Raw genomic sequence first — 15,372 nt, 5'->3', positions numbered from 1 at the left:
CGTGACTGAGTAATTTCCAGGAGAGTCCCTCACTCCTAAGGCCTGTCCATGAAGCAGTCACATTACTGGCACACCACTGCATGGGCAGATGAGTGGTGACCCAAAGTATTACAGTAAAGCCAGAGAGCAGTGAGGACTCAGTATCTCCAAAGAGCAAGAACTACAAACACTTCCTCTTTGCTCTTTTCTAAATATGTATCTGCTGGGGGAGGAAAGAAAAGGGGTCTTTTCTGAAGGGGGCATGTGGGGCACGAAACTGTCCCAGTGTCCGGCACATCCCGGAAGCTCCTACCCTAGTGCCTGGCCCTTCCCAAGGCTTTTGCTCTCTTCCTAGTGCTCTCTGAAAAGTCCCTGGGCTCCTCCCCCTCTGCCTTGGTGCCCAGCATCCCTGTTGCCCAGCGGGAGCTGCTTACAGACCTGCCTTTGTCTGTCTCCCTAAGCTGGGGTGACTCTCCTGGCCACCTGCCCTCCAGCCCTTCTTGATGGTGAAAGCAACTTCTGGACTCTGCCATCTTCCTTCTCTGGCTCGACTGCTCTGGCCAGCCTGTTTTAACGTTCTTGCTTCTACTCAGTCCTCACACAACAGCCAGAGCCATCTTTCGGAAGCACAGCTCTGAGCAGGGCCTCTATTCTGGATTAGCCTCAGACTACTAGCCTTGCTTTATAAGGTTCTGGCTTCATTTCTGACTCCATCCTTCATATTTTCTCTCATCCCAGGCCTTGAAGCTCTGCCCCTCATTTCCCTGTGAGCTGAATACATCATCTGTACTGTTTCTGAGTTAGAGCAGACCAAATACCCTCCTTTATGAATTAGAAAATACTGATTAGATGTAGGTGAAATCTAAGTTAAAAAGTTACTTTAAATCTCACGCAGTGGATCTAAGACTCCATATAATGATCTTATGCAAAACCTAAACTGAAATCCAAGTAATAAGAAAATGCATCAATGGGAGATTGTTGACAATTTATTTTTTAATTAAAATTATTTTTCACTTAAAAAAATCAACTAATTACACGTGTTTGTGTGGGTACCTGCCTTGCTGCTGTGTAGAGGTCAGAGGGTAATCCTGTTAAAGTTAATGCTTTCCTTCCACCATGTGTGGAGCCATCTCTTGACCCCTGAGGGCTCCATTAGGTCCACGTGCTGGGCCTTACACAGCACATAGTTCACATTACCTGACTTCAAACCACCCACGCTGTCTTAGCACAAGCTGCACAGGTAAGACAGACTACCACTGCGTGTGAGGGATGAGTGACACACACAGACATTTCCAATCACAATGGCGAGGAGCCACAAACAACACGTGGGACAGAAGGTACCAAGTCAACTCACGTTCTTGTGAGGAACGACATGGGGGATGTGCTGCAGGATCAGCTGAGCCCTCCTGCGGTCTTTGTCAAGTTCCTGGAACAGCACCCCAGGCTTGAGATCCCTTCAGGAGAGAGACAGACAGATGTGGTTACCAAAACCAGGAAAGTCTTTCTAGCGCAGGGCTGGCAATGCAGGGCACGTGGCCAAGTGTGGCTGCCACCTACTTCTGGAAATCTTACGGGAATACAGCCACAGCTGTTCAAGCCTATGTGCATGGTCTGTGGCTGTCTCGATGGCACCACAGCAGAGGGAGCGGCTAGGGCTGAGGCTGTCCGGCCCACAGAGCCCTGCGCAGCAGAGTTTGTGAGGCCCTGCTCTGTTGTCAGAACTGCAACCATTTCCTGAGACCTCACAGGTCACTGACAGAAATGCGGATATGTTCTTGAGTTCAGTTTCTGTCACAGGGCTCCCCAGCCCAGCCCCCCAAACCTGAAGGCAGTTTTTACTCAGATAATTCTGTTGATAATGTATCTACTGGATCAGCTGGGAGAACCTATGTTCCCAGGCCAGAGGGGACAGCTGCTGAGAGTGACCTGGCTTTGTCACCGTCAACTGGCTGGAGTGACACTGGTGGAAGAGAAGGGCTGTTATGTGACACACCCTGACAGGCGCTTCACAGACAAATGGACAGGGTGCAAGAGAAGAGGCAGCTTCTCGCCCTAAGTACAAATGCCGAACAGCAAGGCACCTACACTGCAGGCGTGAGGGAGGACCCAGGCTTCCCAGCCCTGCCCTACCCCGTGCTCACTTTCGCAGCCAATGGTCCTCAGGAGCAAAGCGCCTTCGGCAGTCTCGCTCATACAGCACCATCAGCCACCCGTGGACGGACTGGAACAGCTCCAAGGTCTCACCCTTGGCATTCTCTGTGCAGCAGACAGGAGGGGTCAGAGTTGGTGGGCAGTGCTCAGCATGGCAGGCCTGAGCTCTGGCACACTGCTTCAGTGGGACCACAGGCTCTCAGGAGTGTTCTAACACCCCTAGGGCCTGGGTATCTTTCAGGGAAGTCACCCATGCTGCATCCCAAGAATGCTCCATCCAAAGGCCCCTTTTCTCTAAGGAGCTTTGGACTGAACTAGCAGAAACATTATATTGTAGACTTGCCCACAGCAGGACTGGCACAAGCTCCATCCCCATGGAAACCAAAGTATAGCTGTAAAGGGCATTTCAGTGCAGAGATTGTCACTAGTAACAACCCCAAGTGCACAGCCTGAAGGAGCCAGCAGAGAGACCTCTGCAACCAGACTATCTCATGAGCTCGCCCAGCCATGTGAGAAGACAGGCATTCTCTACCACCTTTAAAGCCGAGACACCTGCAGCTAAGGGTACAGACTGGCTGCCTGGGGTAACACCAAAGAACGGAGGTCACCTTTGCCTTACCTACGATTCCGTCCCAGATCATCTTAAACACGAAGGAATTGAGAAAAGAGGAGATGGTGACCAGCTCTTCCAGCTTGAATGAGATTTGCTCTTCATACACTTCAATGTCATCAAGGATGCTATACGGGGCACAAAACTGTTCAGAATTCTCCATTGAAAAACGGAAACAAATGAGACCTAGCTGCCTTCTAGACAAAACAAGCAAGATGAAGAAAGCACTGGCTCTTCAAGACACGTCTTGCACGGCTTGCAGACAAAATGGCATGATGTCTGAGATCTGCCTCAGGGAAAGCCAGGGGAGGGGAGCTGCTGGCTGCTGTGTAAACAAGATGAAGCAATGAGCTAGAGAGAGCTCTTGAGGGCTTGCTAGTCTTCTCTACCTTCTGTTTACTTGAAATTGTTCAGAGTAGGATGGCAGACAGAACAATGAAGGAAAAACAGTAAGTTCTACTCAGAGCCTTTCCCAGGGAGGCCTGGCACATTCTCCACCATGCCTCATTCGTGCCTGACCATAAAGGAGTCTTTAGTCAGTCGGTGCTTACTGAGGAGCACTGTGAAACCAGATCCCATGTTTAGGAGAGAGACCTGGTCACTAGAGACAACAGTGAGCAAGTGAATATTTGAAAGAATGTATGGATGAATGTATGTATGGATGTATGGATGGATGGATGCATGGATGGACATGACACAGCTCAACTGAAAATGTACAGAACCCTCTTCACATGCTTTAGAATACAGCTCAGTCTTGGGTTAGCCTTGTCTCATCCATTAGTGTATTTATCCTGGTCACTAGACCCCTTCCTTTAGGGCACCTAGTCAGCTAGCTACATGTACCAAACCCTCTTGATATGAGATCTTCTAGTCTAAACGGCGCTGCTTGAGGTCCATTTCTAGATCTTTGTAGAGAGTGGAAGACAGACAGCAGCAAATGCAGAGGGAACACGAGGATTCTTGCAAATGTCCCAGGCTGCCTGACTGCGTTCTAAATAATGCCTTCTCTTAGTTACTTTATGTGGTCAGGTGACGTTACCTCCATCCCACCAATGAGGAAAGAGCGGCTCAGCGAGGTCAACCCGACTTGTGTAGAGTCAGCTTGATAGCTGGGCAGTAAGCACTGGGCACTGGCTGTCTCCTGTAATCCCTACGCACCTCAGAGGTGGGGGCCGGAGTCACTTCATTTATAGAGGAGGAAACTGGTGTCTCAGTAAACTCTGAGTCTGGAGTTTTCCTGTAATTACCTACAGGTGAATAAATGGCTGAGGTATGGTTTGAACACATCTCCATGAGACCACAAAGGGCCACAGCTGCTGATCAACAACCCGGCGCACGCCGCCTGCACTGTGAAGACTGTCTATTTTTTGGTGGGAGATGCAAAGGGCTATGGGTTCTTGCTATGCTGACCAGGCTGGCCTAGAATTTCTACACTCAAGAGATTTCTCCTGTTTCAGCCTCCTAAGTAGCTGCCATCACAGGCATGCATCACCACACCCAGCTCTTGGTCAGTTCTTAGAGTGGCCTGCCACATGGGTGTGGTTACTTGCTTCCCCGCATTGTTGACGGCCCCACTGAGTCCTAGTCAGAGCATTCAGCCCCCATCAACATACGTGATGAGATGCCGGGAACAATCACAGAACAGCATCAGCATGGCCAGGAGCTGCTTGGACTCTCCAGTGTCATTGTTCAGGCATTCCAAGAAGAGCTTTAACCCTCCATGGGGCCCCAGCTCACAGATAAATGCCCATAGCTTGGGCAGCAGGTCATCAAGGTACGTAAGGCCTGGAAAAGGAGAGAAACCCAAGCTTCAGGTGGAGACCTCGGCTGGTCTGCTATTTCTTTCTTTCCATTGGAAAAGCAAAGCAGTGCGTGAGAGTCGGGCCAGCAGGAAAAGCTTTTCCACCCTAAGGGTCACAGCAGCAGGGGCAGCTGACACTGGGTAAGGATGCTCACAAGCGAGACTCCACAGTGCAAAGTTCCCAAGCACACCCGCCCGCAAAGCCCAGCGCAGCTCTGCCTTATAGGAGGAATTGAAACGCAGCGAGGCTCAGTTACTGTCCCTATTCCATGGATGGAGTAAAAGCCAGAGAGAGAACCAGGGTCTGTCTGACACATCCACCGTGTTTTAAGTCAGGAAACCTGCTGTGGGATGTCTTTCTGCATGCTGTGAATGTCTTACTACCACTGGTTAATAAAGAAGCTGATTTGCCAACCAGGTAGAAAAGAGTCAGGTGGGAAATCCACAGATTCGGGGAGAAAAAGGAGAGACTGGGAGATGACAGCAGCTGCGAGAGAAGCAAGGAGTGGGGTAACAAGTCACAGCCCTGTGGTAAAATACAAACTAACAGAAATGGGCTAATTTAAGCTGTAAGAACTAGTTAATAATAACCCTGAGCTAATAGGCCAAATAGTTTTTAATATTAAGCCTCAGAGTTAATGGGGAACTAGCGGGTGGGACAGACACCTCCAGCTACAGAAAACAGCTAAGTCAGAGGGTATTTTAAACTTTGCAGGCCAGGCAATCTGCTGTGAAAAGCTTGAGACAATTCAATTGATCAGTTTAACTGAGCGAAGAATGACTGCACACTGGCAGCACTCAGAACCAGATGTGGTTCAGAGTGCAGCTTCCAGGTCAGGAGGCAGTGTGCATCCCAGCCTGGCATTTCCTTTATTGAACTGGTCAGGTCAGCTGGTCACCCTGACCACCTGAGGCTTGCTGCCTTGGCTCTGACTCAACTACGTGTTATGGAAGAATTCACGCAGGTCAGCTGTTTTCTTGGTCTTCATGGTGAGTAAGAACAGGCCAGGTTTACCTGGACACTGTTACTACACTCAAAGCAGACACAGGAATGAAGGAATTGAATGGATTTAGCTGTGTTCCAACAGAAGAGTATTTGTGATGGTGACAGGCTGGCTTGGTCTATGGGCAGACCCCTGCCTTGAGCAATCTCACAGGCTCACCTGCATTTGGGTGAGCTCCCTCCTACCTGCTGCTACACTGAAACCAGGAAAGCAGTGAATGGCTGCAGCAGAGACACCCCAAAATGAACCCTTGGAGAAAGCAACAGGTGCAATGGGAACCTTCTAATTTGCTTCCCAAGGATTACAGGGCCTGACACACAGGTTATAGATTGGCACACCTCTGGCCAACGCTGTGGCAGAGATCAAGTAAGCCTGGGTTGAGGCTCCAGAGTGATAGCTAAGATGCTCCAGAGAGCAGCAGGCCTGCACTGGACCTGATACCTCTTGGTGGGGAAGGTACTCTCAGAATTAGTCTCAAGTGAAGCCTGTCTGGGTAAGACGTGCTGCTTGGGGTGAGACTCGGGGAGACTCCCTCAGTGCTACTTAAGGATGCTGACAGGTGAACTGATGACCTGTGAAGAGGCAAAGAGACTATAAGGTGGATGCCACTTGCTTCCTGTCCAGTATACTGGCTACACAGGGGCTCATGTGTATGCAAATCATATACACTGAAGAATTCAAAACCCTTACAATTTAAAAACACATAAAGAAGCAGAGTAATCCTATACTGCATTGGGCAAAGATAAAATATCTTACTGAACACAAGAAGAAAGCAACTGCCTGTGTGACACACACAGGGAGCAAAGGCTCACAGGTGGTCGCAGGGCTACGTGCTGTGGGCACACGAGGGTGCAGTACAGTTGCACTGCTGTCGAGCCAGGCCAGCTCCACAACTGTCTTAAGATTACAGCGAAAGGATGAACTCCATAGCACTCTTATCACAAAGGGTGTGAGCCAAGAGCTTGATTTTCAGCTTCTGCACAGAAGAATGAGTTCTGTTGTGAGCTCACCTTAAAGAGATAGGTGGTAACCTCAAAATCCTCTCCCCCAAGAATCTCTCAGGTCCTGGGGGCTGTAAGTGCCAGGCAGCTCCTGCCCTGTTTTCCTCCCACTAGTTTCTCCTGGGGAGCCGCCCAAGGCCCTCCCTTGCCTCCAGCTCAGCAGTGAGGCTGCAGAGGGGCTCCGGCCACACAGGCGGTGTCACCCCTAGTTCTCATGCCCCTAATACCATGTAACCATGAGAACTACAGATGTGCTTTTCAAATGCACATGGAGCCACCTGCTTCTTCTTTATCACTTGTGCTACCAGTGGGGATGACCTGGCATTACCCTGCCATGGAGAGCAAGTCTCAGTTGGGGTGGCATCTATAACACCAGACTGCCTTCCACAAAGAACTGTGTGGCCCTCAACAGCAGCAGTGCAAGGTGAGGCACTCTGGACTCTGCTGCTGCTGTGAACTGCTGGTCTCCCTGACTCTAGACTACAGGCCTGGACAGAGACCCTGGCATCCTCAGTGCCCTGCACAGACAAGATGCCGACAACCTGGGGTGAACACACAGGAGTAAACACAGAGCCAGCAGCAGTCAAGGATTTAAAAACACATACACACAGCCGCCTCTAGCCTTTCCTGAAGCAAATGGCTTGCCCAGTTAGAGACATCCACCTATACTCAGATCAGTTCATACCAACAATGGCCCTGACCCCCAATTCTATCCTTACAGAAGAGATTTTCTTGCTCAGCTAAAAGAAAATGCGGGGCATATCCACATGATGAGCATCATGCAGCCAATAAAAATGAGGTTTCTGAAGCACTGACATGATAAATGCTTATGGGTGATGAGCAGAAAAGGGTAAGATGAGATGTGTCTGTCTGAGCACACCTATACTGCGTGTGAGCACACCTACACTGCGTGTGAGCACACCTATAATGCGTGTGAGCACACCTACACTGCGTGTGAGCACACCTATACTGCGTGAGAGCACACCTATACTGCATGTGAGCACACCTATACTGCGTGTGAGCACACTGGGCACAGGTAGGCGTCGCTGGGAGGTGATGGTGTAAGGCTGTTTATAGTCTCCTTCCTGTCTCTTATCTTTGTGTTCTACTCAGAAAGGAACTTAAAAGAGTTGTACTTTGTAATTGAAGAGCTCGTAAGGGGAACAAGATGGCAGTGCCATGATGAGGCTGGCTTGAGCTATCAGAGGCTCACCAATCTCTAACCCTCGGAAAACTGCCTGCCCACTGTGGAAGCGGGTCTGACCTGTGAGGATCTGCAGGCGGATCTGTGTGAGAGTTGCCAGCGAAGTCTGGTAGAGCACACAGATGCTGCAGACCTTCTGCACCTCGGCGGAGTCGACGCGTCGGCCCCCGACAGGTCTGAGAATGTTCCGAACCGAAGCCGATTTCTGAAACGCACGCTTGAGGAGACCTGGCACGGAGGGAAGAAGACGCACAGCAGAAATTCAGCCAGCTGCCAGCTCCCACCTGTTGAGGAAGAGCATGGCAAGAACCCTAGTCACGGCAGGGGCGGCGGGGCTGCAGCACAATCCAATGTGCTCCTTTGGGATAAACTGGGGAAAAACCAACACTGGGTTTTTGGTGAAGCCCAGAGACCCGTTCAGATCACCACAGTGCTTGTCAGCACAAGCCAGCCACGTTCAGCTCTCGTGGCAGTCTCTGATTGTGTCACAGAATTTTATGAAGACATGGATGGGGTAAGATAGAGGACGATATTAGAGGAGGCGGGGGCAGGGGCCGGGACCAGGCGCTGTGTGTGTGTTCTGGAGGCCTCACGTCCTGGCAGAATGGCATTCTGCTTCTGCCTTTGGCTTTCCTGTTCATAGGCAGAGGAAGTGACGTGTGTGGAGCCCACACTCACAACCACCTACCAGCAGCAGAACCATCATTTATCCTCTGAGGACCTGACTTTGCAAACTCCATTATAGAGAATGGGCTTCATCTTAAGTCACATATTAAGCTGGGGGTGGGCGATCTCAGCTCCACAAATGTGCTGCCATAGCAGAATTGGAAAAGATACCCTAAAAGTGGCCAATTAAGAAGACAGGGAGCAGGGCCATAAAATTTCACGAGGTCCAGATGTTCTTGGGAGGTATCCTGTCCTTGAAGATTCCCTGTTAGTAATTTATAGCTCTTTGATAGGTTTTCACGCCCAAAAACTGACCAATGGGTTTAGAAATTACCTTATCTTATGTGCCCCTCACCCAATCCCAAGACAACAGGACTTGAACTGCCCTGATTACGGCGTTTCCCCTTAAAAAGATTGCCCCTTTCCTCACCCACTGCATTGGGTGGTGGAGGTCCAAACTCGAGTTTGAATATTATTAAAAACCCTTACATAATTTGCATCAGAAACCTGGCTCTGTGAATTAATCTGGGGACATCACGATCCCAGGTGAGCGGTGCAGGCAGAAATCCCAGGTCACATGCTGGTCGCATTTCCTTACCTGTGATCACAGCAGAGTAGGAAAGCTCTCTTTCTTCAGTGCCCACCTCTACCCCGGGGTGCTCCTGAGGTGCCAGCCTGGCCTATGCCTGAATGGCTCCTTATGTGAAGATTTATAACTAAACTAAAAAAAATCTTAAACTCCCCTACAAAATGGACTTTCTGCTCCTCCCTGATAGAAAGAAAAAAGGGGCCCACAAAAGCCTTTTCCCTTTGGCTATCGGGAAGTGTGTAGACAAGATGAAGCTCAGACAGCAGAGCGACCCCGAGCATGCACTGCCTCGCTCTGTCTCCCAGGCTCTAATTTCTAACCTATGACCTATCACTGGCTTAAGCGGCTTGCAGATGGTAGTGAGAGGGGTGACCCACAGGCAGTGAGGCATTCACACAGTAAGGAGCAGGAGCTGCCTTCTGGCTGAGCGTGGCCACTCACTCTTCACAGGAAGCACGTTCTGTGGGGATGATGGCTGCGCAGGGGCTGGCTCCGGGTGCTCCAGCAGCTTCTTGCTGAGGATGTCACAGAAGAAAATGCGGATGAGAGGCACTCCCCATAGGAACTGCAGCTGTTTGGTGATCAGGTACATGGACTCATTGAGGCTAGGACAGAGCAGGAGACAGCGTGTCAGTACCACCCACTGTCTGCCAGGGAGAGCCCACTCTAATCCCATGTGGCTTCCACTCAGGGGACACAGTAAATATGAACAGAGCTGGCAGGTCACTCGCCTGCAATCCCAGCACTCAAGAGACTGGAATGTTGCAAGTTAGAGGCTAATTTGAGTTGCATAATGAGCTTCTGTCTAAAAACCAACAGACAAGCAAGAAAGAAGAAACTGCCAGAGGGGCTGGATCTGTAAAGGCATCCAGTTTGCACCTGCCTGTCACTCCAGCCGCCTCCCATGCTGCTGTCAGCAACTGCACTTCTCTTGCACTCAGCCAGTCCAACACCTAAGAAAGCACCAGACCTCCAGGGTCTCCTTGCCTTAGGGGCACCTCTCCACCGCAGGCTGCATTCCCAGCACCACCCCAACTCCTAGAATCCATCAACACCCTAAGCTGGCCCCCACCATCTTGTGGGGACAGCCACAACCCACTGGGCACAAGCCAGGCCCGTGGCATGTAGCATCAAGACATGGAGACAACCCTACCAGGGCCCAGAGTGCTCTCGGGGACGTGGGGCCATCACCTCACATTTCAGATGAGGAAATGGGTGAGGAGTGGAGAAGAGCTTCAGTAAAGAAGGCACGGTGCACCTAGGGCATGGGCCCTTGTTCTCTAGGTGGGCTGTCACACAGAAGTGTCTTCCTGGGGCAATGTCTTGTAGTGTCTGGATGGGTCTCAAGGATGTTCCTCGGGTACCTGACAGAGACCAGCTGGATATCCGAGATGCCTCAGCCTGGTGCCATCCCAGGGCATGGGATGTCACCTCTGTCACCTCTGCTCTTCCACTCTTGCGTTTCTAATGATTCGGAGTCTAAGACACTCATATTCCACCTTGTGGAAAGGCCAGAGGGACTCTTAGCCCTCTAAATCGTTTGCCTTGTCTCTGAGGCAAGGCTGCCTCATCAATCAATGAAAGTGATACTGGAGAAGACGGACAAGGTTCATCATTTACTAATAAAAAAAGGTGAAAACCATATGATGTCATCTCTACACATTAAAAACTATCAATGAAGGGAAAGGATGAAAGGCCAATTGCCCAGATCATTTGCATATGAGGATTTTGGGTGGTTTAATGTTCTCTTGGCTCTGGGGATTGAGCCCAGGGCCTTGTACCTGCTAGGCAAGCCCTCCACCAGAGAGCCAATCCCCAGGTCATATCTATATCATATAATAAGTGCTTATTATTTCTAGAGCAAAACAAAACCATGGAAGCTGGAAGGCAAGAACGAGAAGGACAGAAGGAGAGAAGGAGGGAGGGAGGGAGGAAGGAGGGAGAACGAAAAGCTTTCTCCAAACATACCCATAGTCCACAGACTGGGAAAACCAGCCGAGCACAGGGTGCCAGTGGGTGAGGTTCGACTTCTTCTGAGACACGTACTTCTGGCAGTAGCAAAGCATTTGCGTGAGCAAGCTCACAAACCCATCTGTTTCTTCCTCTAACACCTTGGGGTTGAGGGAGCCCAAGTGGAGGATGTTGCCTATGAAGAGAGAAGACTGAACGCGATGCCAGACAGGTGTGCTACGGGGTCTCCCAGCCCTGTTCTCTGCCCGAGGCTCAGGGGGCTGTGACTCAGCAAGGACAGTGCACGTGAAGGATTTCAGCCAGCGCCAGGGGCTGGAAGAACCAAGCTGACTTGACTTGAAATCCCAGCGTGGTCACAGATGAGTGACACAGCTCTCAACCCAGCCTGAAATCACATTCTTGGCTGTGAGGCAGGAATAGTGATGCCCACGCTCGCTATAGCTTCTATAGGGAGAGACTGGACTGCCAGGCACACAGAGGGACACTCAGCATGGCATTTTAATGTGTCAGTAACACTTAAAAATAAGGAGGAACATAAGATGTAGCATTAGCTATATGTCCTGGGAGATGGCTGTATTCAGTGTTTACCAAAGTACTCTCCTCTTGGGGTCCAGTCCAAGACACAAGAGCTATAACTAAGGCTAGCTTGAGTTTGACTGGCCTTAGGAGTGCCAATCTCCAAGAACAGCTCTATCAGAGAATTAGGTGTCTGCTCTGTGTTCAAATGCATCCACCCACAAACGCATCTACCAAAGACATTGTAACAGCGACACCACTCTGATCTGAGCCCCTCCCTTTCAGGAAGGAACTCTGCAGCCAACTCACCTCACGGTGTCCACTGAGTACCATTCTATGTGAGATTCTATCTGTTCATCATCGGCACTATGGAGATGAGTCTGGTTTTATATTAACTCCTGCTAAGTGCAACTAATGACCTTTACAAAACACACAGGCATCCCCCATGGCCATAACCAACCCAAACCCAGCCTCCTAGACTCACCCATCAGACACAGCGAACGGCAGTCTCCTAGACTCACCCATCAGACACAGCGAACGGCAATCTCCTAGACTCACCCATCAGACACAGCGTACGGCAGCCTAGACTCACCCATCAGACACAGCGTACGGCAGCCTTCTAGACTTTCACAAGCATCGCGGCACCGGTCACTGTCTCTTAGAAAGACGATGAATTTGCGAAGCATGTCGTGGGATTCTAAAACACTGAGACGCTGAAAGTGATGGCAGACAGTTAACGTGGGGCCGAGCAGGGCATTCCCGAGAGGCATGGCCCTGACACTGCTCACTACCCCTCACTTAGGAAGAACACTGTTTTCCAGCGGCAGGGAGATGGAGGGTGACAAGAGGAACCCGATTTCCTGGCTGCTAACAGAAACATGTCTACATCAGCTACTGGGAAAACTGGGGGAAGGAGTGGGAATCAGCAGAGGAACGGTTTGCTTTTGAGTCTAGCAGACAAACCAGAGACAGAAGTGGCACGCTCACCTCAGGGGTCACTGTGCTGAGATGAGTCACGAGAGCAGGTACCGACATGATGTGGATGACGAACGGGCGCATCAGATTGTCTGAGAACTGCGCAGCAACTACAGGGCTGGTGAGAAAGGGCGGATAAGCTGGCTGAGCGCAAATGACGGGGTGACGGGGACAGGGGATGGGGGACAACACTGCTGCACAGCTGGGAAAGGTCAGTTCTAAGTACCTGATGTGAGAGAATGCTTGTACTGTAGGGCATTTGGGAGGGGCTGCTGATAAGGACAGCCCACTCCTCAACCGAGCAGTACCAAGTGCGTCCCTGGGGACGACTTACTATTACCTCACACTTTCTGCAGAGTTTACCACAGCCTGATAGTAACATTTAAAGTATACACGTAAGACGCAAAATATAAAAGTACAAAATAACCTGGAAAACAGAGGAAAGAAGGTCAACAGCATGCTTTTCTGGGCAACATGAGCATGGGGAACAGCCCTATCTTTCTGTTTCCAGTGTTATCTGGGATTTTACAATAAGCATGCATTATTTTCAAAAGAATGACCCAGAATGGGCATGGCAGTGCATACAAGTAGCCCCAGCACAGGGAGACTGAGGCAGGAGAATCATACTCAGGGCTAACCGGGGCTATCCATGAGGCTCAGTCTCAAAACCCGAGGGCAAGGGGGGAGCCCAGTGGCAGGGCACTCTTCCAGCATTACCAAGGCTCAAGCACAGAAAACAGAATAAAAGCACCAAAAACATAGACACCTATATCTCACAGCATCTACAAAAGTTAACTCAGAATAATTTTACAACTAAAATCATCAAATTTGTAGAAAAAGAAAAACCTAGACATCTTTGGGTCCTGGAGTTACATAATGATTTCTTAGATATGACACTAAGAGTGTAAGTACAGAGAAAAGTAACTAATTGTACAACATCGAAGCCAGTACGGTGTGTGATCACACCCTACCCAGAAGGCAGAGAGATGAGCACCAAGTGAAAGTGTCTGCAGACCTCGTCATCTGCCAGGAGGCTTGCATCTGGAGTGCAGAAAGAACTCACTAACTCAGTAGTAGACAACCCAATCTGAAGGCTGAACAAGCCATATAGGTAGTGCATGCCTGTAGTCCCACCGAGAAAGGCAGGGAAAGGAAGAGCAAGAGTTTGAGGCTAGCCTTGGCTACATTGTTTAACACTATGTTAAACAATACCAAAGAACAAAGCCAGGGCAGGGAGACAGTCAAAAGAACTCAACTGACATCTCTCACGAACGGTTAATAAACACTTGAAAAAATGAGTGCAAGCTAGGGACTACTAATGCCAATGACCATGAGACAGCACACACTCACAAAGCAGTTGGTAAGGCTGGGGAGAACCTGGCACCTGCATCCCCACCAGCTGCTAGTGGGAATGAACGCTCTGGAAAACAGCAGAGCGGTTTCTCACCAACATTAAGTGTTCGTGACCATGCTATTTCACTCCTAGAGAACTGGAAACACATCCTACACACAAACTCATACAGAAATGATTGTGGCACACAACATCCCATGCATTTTGTTCGCACAGTAGTGTTGGGTCATAAACAGGTGCTGGATGATTCAACAGATGAGCTAAAAACACTGTGTAATAAAATACACTACTAACAACAGAACACAGGTGTCTGACTCCACTCAGGCGAGCTGTCCAAAACAGGCCAACCCAAAGGAGATGAACTGTTCTGCAGGACTCAGGAGGGAACAGATGAGGGCAACTGTCAGTGGGCAGGTTCCTTCGAGGGCAAGAAAAGCACTCCAGAATTTGACACTCCCGATGATGGCATTGCTCTATGGATACACCAACTGCCACCATGGAACTGACACTTAAAAAACACGTGAGGCACACATGTGAACTACATCTTAGTAAGTAGGATCTGGAGCTAGGGACATAGCTCAGTGGTAGCATACTTGCCTAACATGCATGAGGGTCAATTCCCAGGGCCAGGAAACAGACCAAACACCAGAGGCTGCATGCAGGTCATTTCTGGTGCTGTGACTACAGCCTGGCAGAGAGCAACGCAGGCCAGGGCTGACTTGGCTTTGGTTCCAGGTCACAGTTGTTCTGGGGAAGGCACTCACACCACATGCCTGTTCAGACAAGCTTCTCAGACACTGAAACAGTGCCTTCAACACTCAGGATCTTCCTAAATCAGTTATCAATCAAGATACCCCTACTTGAAGACTAACCAGCACAGGCTGACGGTGAAGACTAACCAGCACAGGCTGACGGTGAAGACTAACCAGCACAGGCTGACGGTGAAGACTAACCAGCACAGAAGCCATGCAGGCAACAACGGAAAAGGATGAGACTGACAAGAAACAAGTGACTAGCCAGGTGGAGGTGGCGCACACCTTTAATCTTGGCACTCAGGAGGCAGAGGCAAGCGGATCTCTGTGAGTTCAAGACCAGCCTGATCTACAGAACGAGTTTCAGGACAGTCAGGGCTACAAAGAGAACCCCTGTCTTGAAAAACAAAAACCAAAAAACAAAAAAATCAAAACAAAACAAAACAAAACAAAAGCAAATGATGACTGCTCCCAGTTTACCCTAGCACAACACTGGAGTCTATGTTGTAATGTACTCTGAAGAGGGCCATTATGCGGATAAGAAAAAATTTTAAGACTGAAATCTTATGCTAATCACTTGGCCACCCTAGCTAATATCATTGGTTTCAGTTGGGTGAAAGAAAAGAAAATCCAGTTCTACATTTTAGAAAGGGGCTTAAAACAGGATGGCACAGTTCCCTCAACAGCAAAGGCACAAGAGAGTGGCAGCGAAACCATGCTGACACTTTCCGCAGGCACCTGGAAATTCCAGCCTGGGATACGTTTCCCAGAACTCAGTCTGACCTAGGCCAGTAAAGCCAGG

General features: G+C 49.8%; 1 protein-coding gene across 5 annotated transcripts in view; it reads right to left on the bottom strand.

Annotated features, from left to right (window-relative positions):
* Positions 1 to 15,372, bottom strand: part of Ube3b (ubiquitin protein ligase E3B) — a 58,387-nt gene that overhangs the window by 22,900 nt on the left and 20,115 nt on the right. For 3 of the 5 annotated variants that reach the window (XR_007235040.3, XM_048449853.3, XM_048449848.3), the window contains exons 10-18: positions 12,480 to 12,585; positions 12,085 to 12,205; positions 10,974 to 11,151; positions 9,447 to 9,610; positions 7,811 to 7,978; positions 4,354 to 4,525; positions 2,750 to 2,868; positions 2,121 to 2,235; positions 1,334 to 1,433 (exon numbers count right to left, since the gene is read on the bottom strand). Coding sequence is in view for 4 of the 5 variants with exons in the window: in XM_048449853.3 (XP_048305810.2) it covers positions 1,334 to 1,433; positions 2,121 to 2,235; positions 2,750 to 2,868; positions 4,354 to 4,525; positions 7,811 to 7,978; positions 9,447 to 9,610; positions 10,974 to 11,151; positions 12,085 to 12,205; positions 12,480 to 12,585 (1,243 nt within the window). In the remaining variant the exon portion in view is untranslated. The other 2 variants (XM_087903727.1, XM_085680583.2) reach the window with 2 other exon arrangements.

The sequence above is a fragment of the Myodes glareolus genome, chromosome 2 (genome assembly GCF_982192425.1).
Source record: "Myodes glareolus chromosome 2, mMyoGla1.1, whole genome shotgun sequence".
Classification (NCBI taxonomy): Eukaryota; Metazoa; Chordata; class Mammalia; order Rodentia; family Cricetidae; genus Myodes; species Myodes glareolus.
The sequence above is the reverse complement of the archived record's forward strand: the minus strand, read 5'-3'. Positions and strand labels throughout refer to the sequence as shown.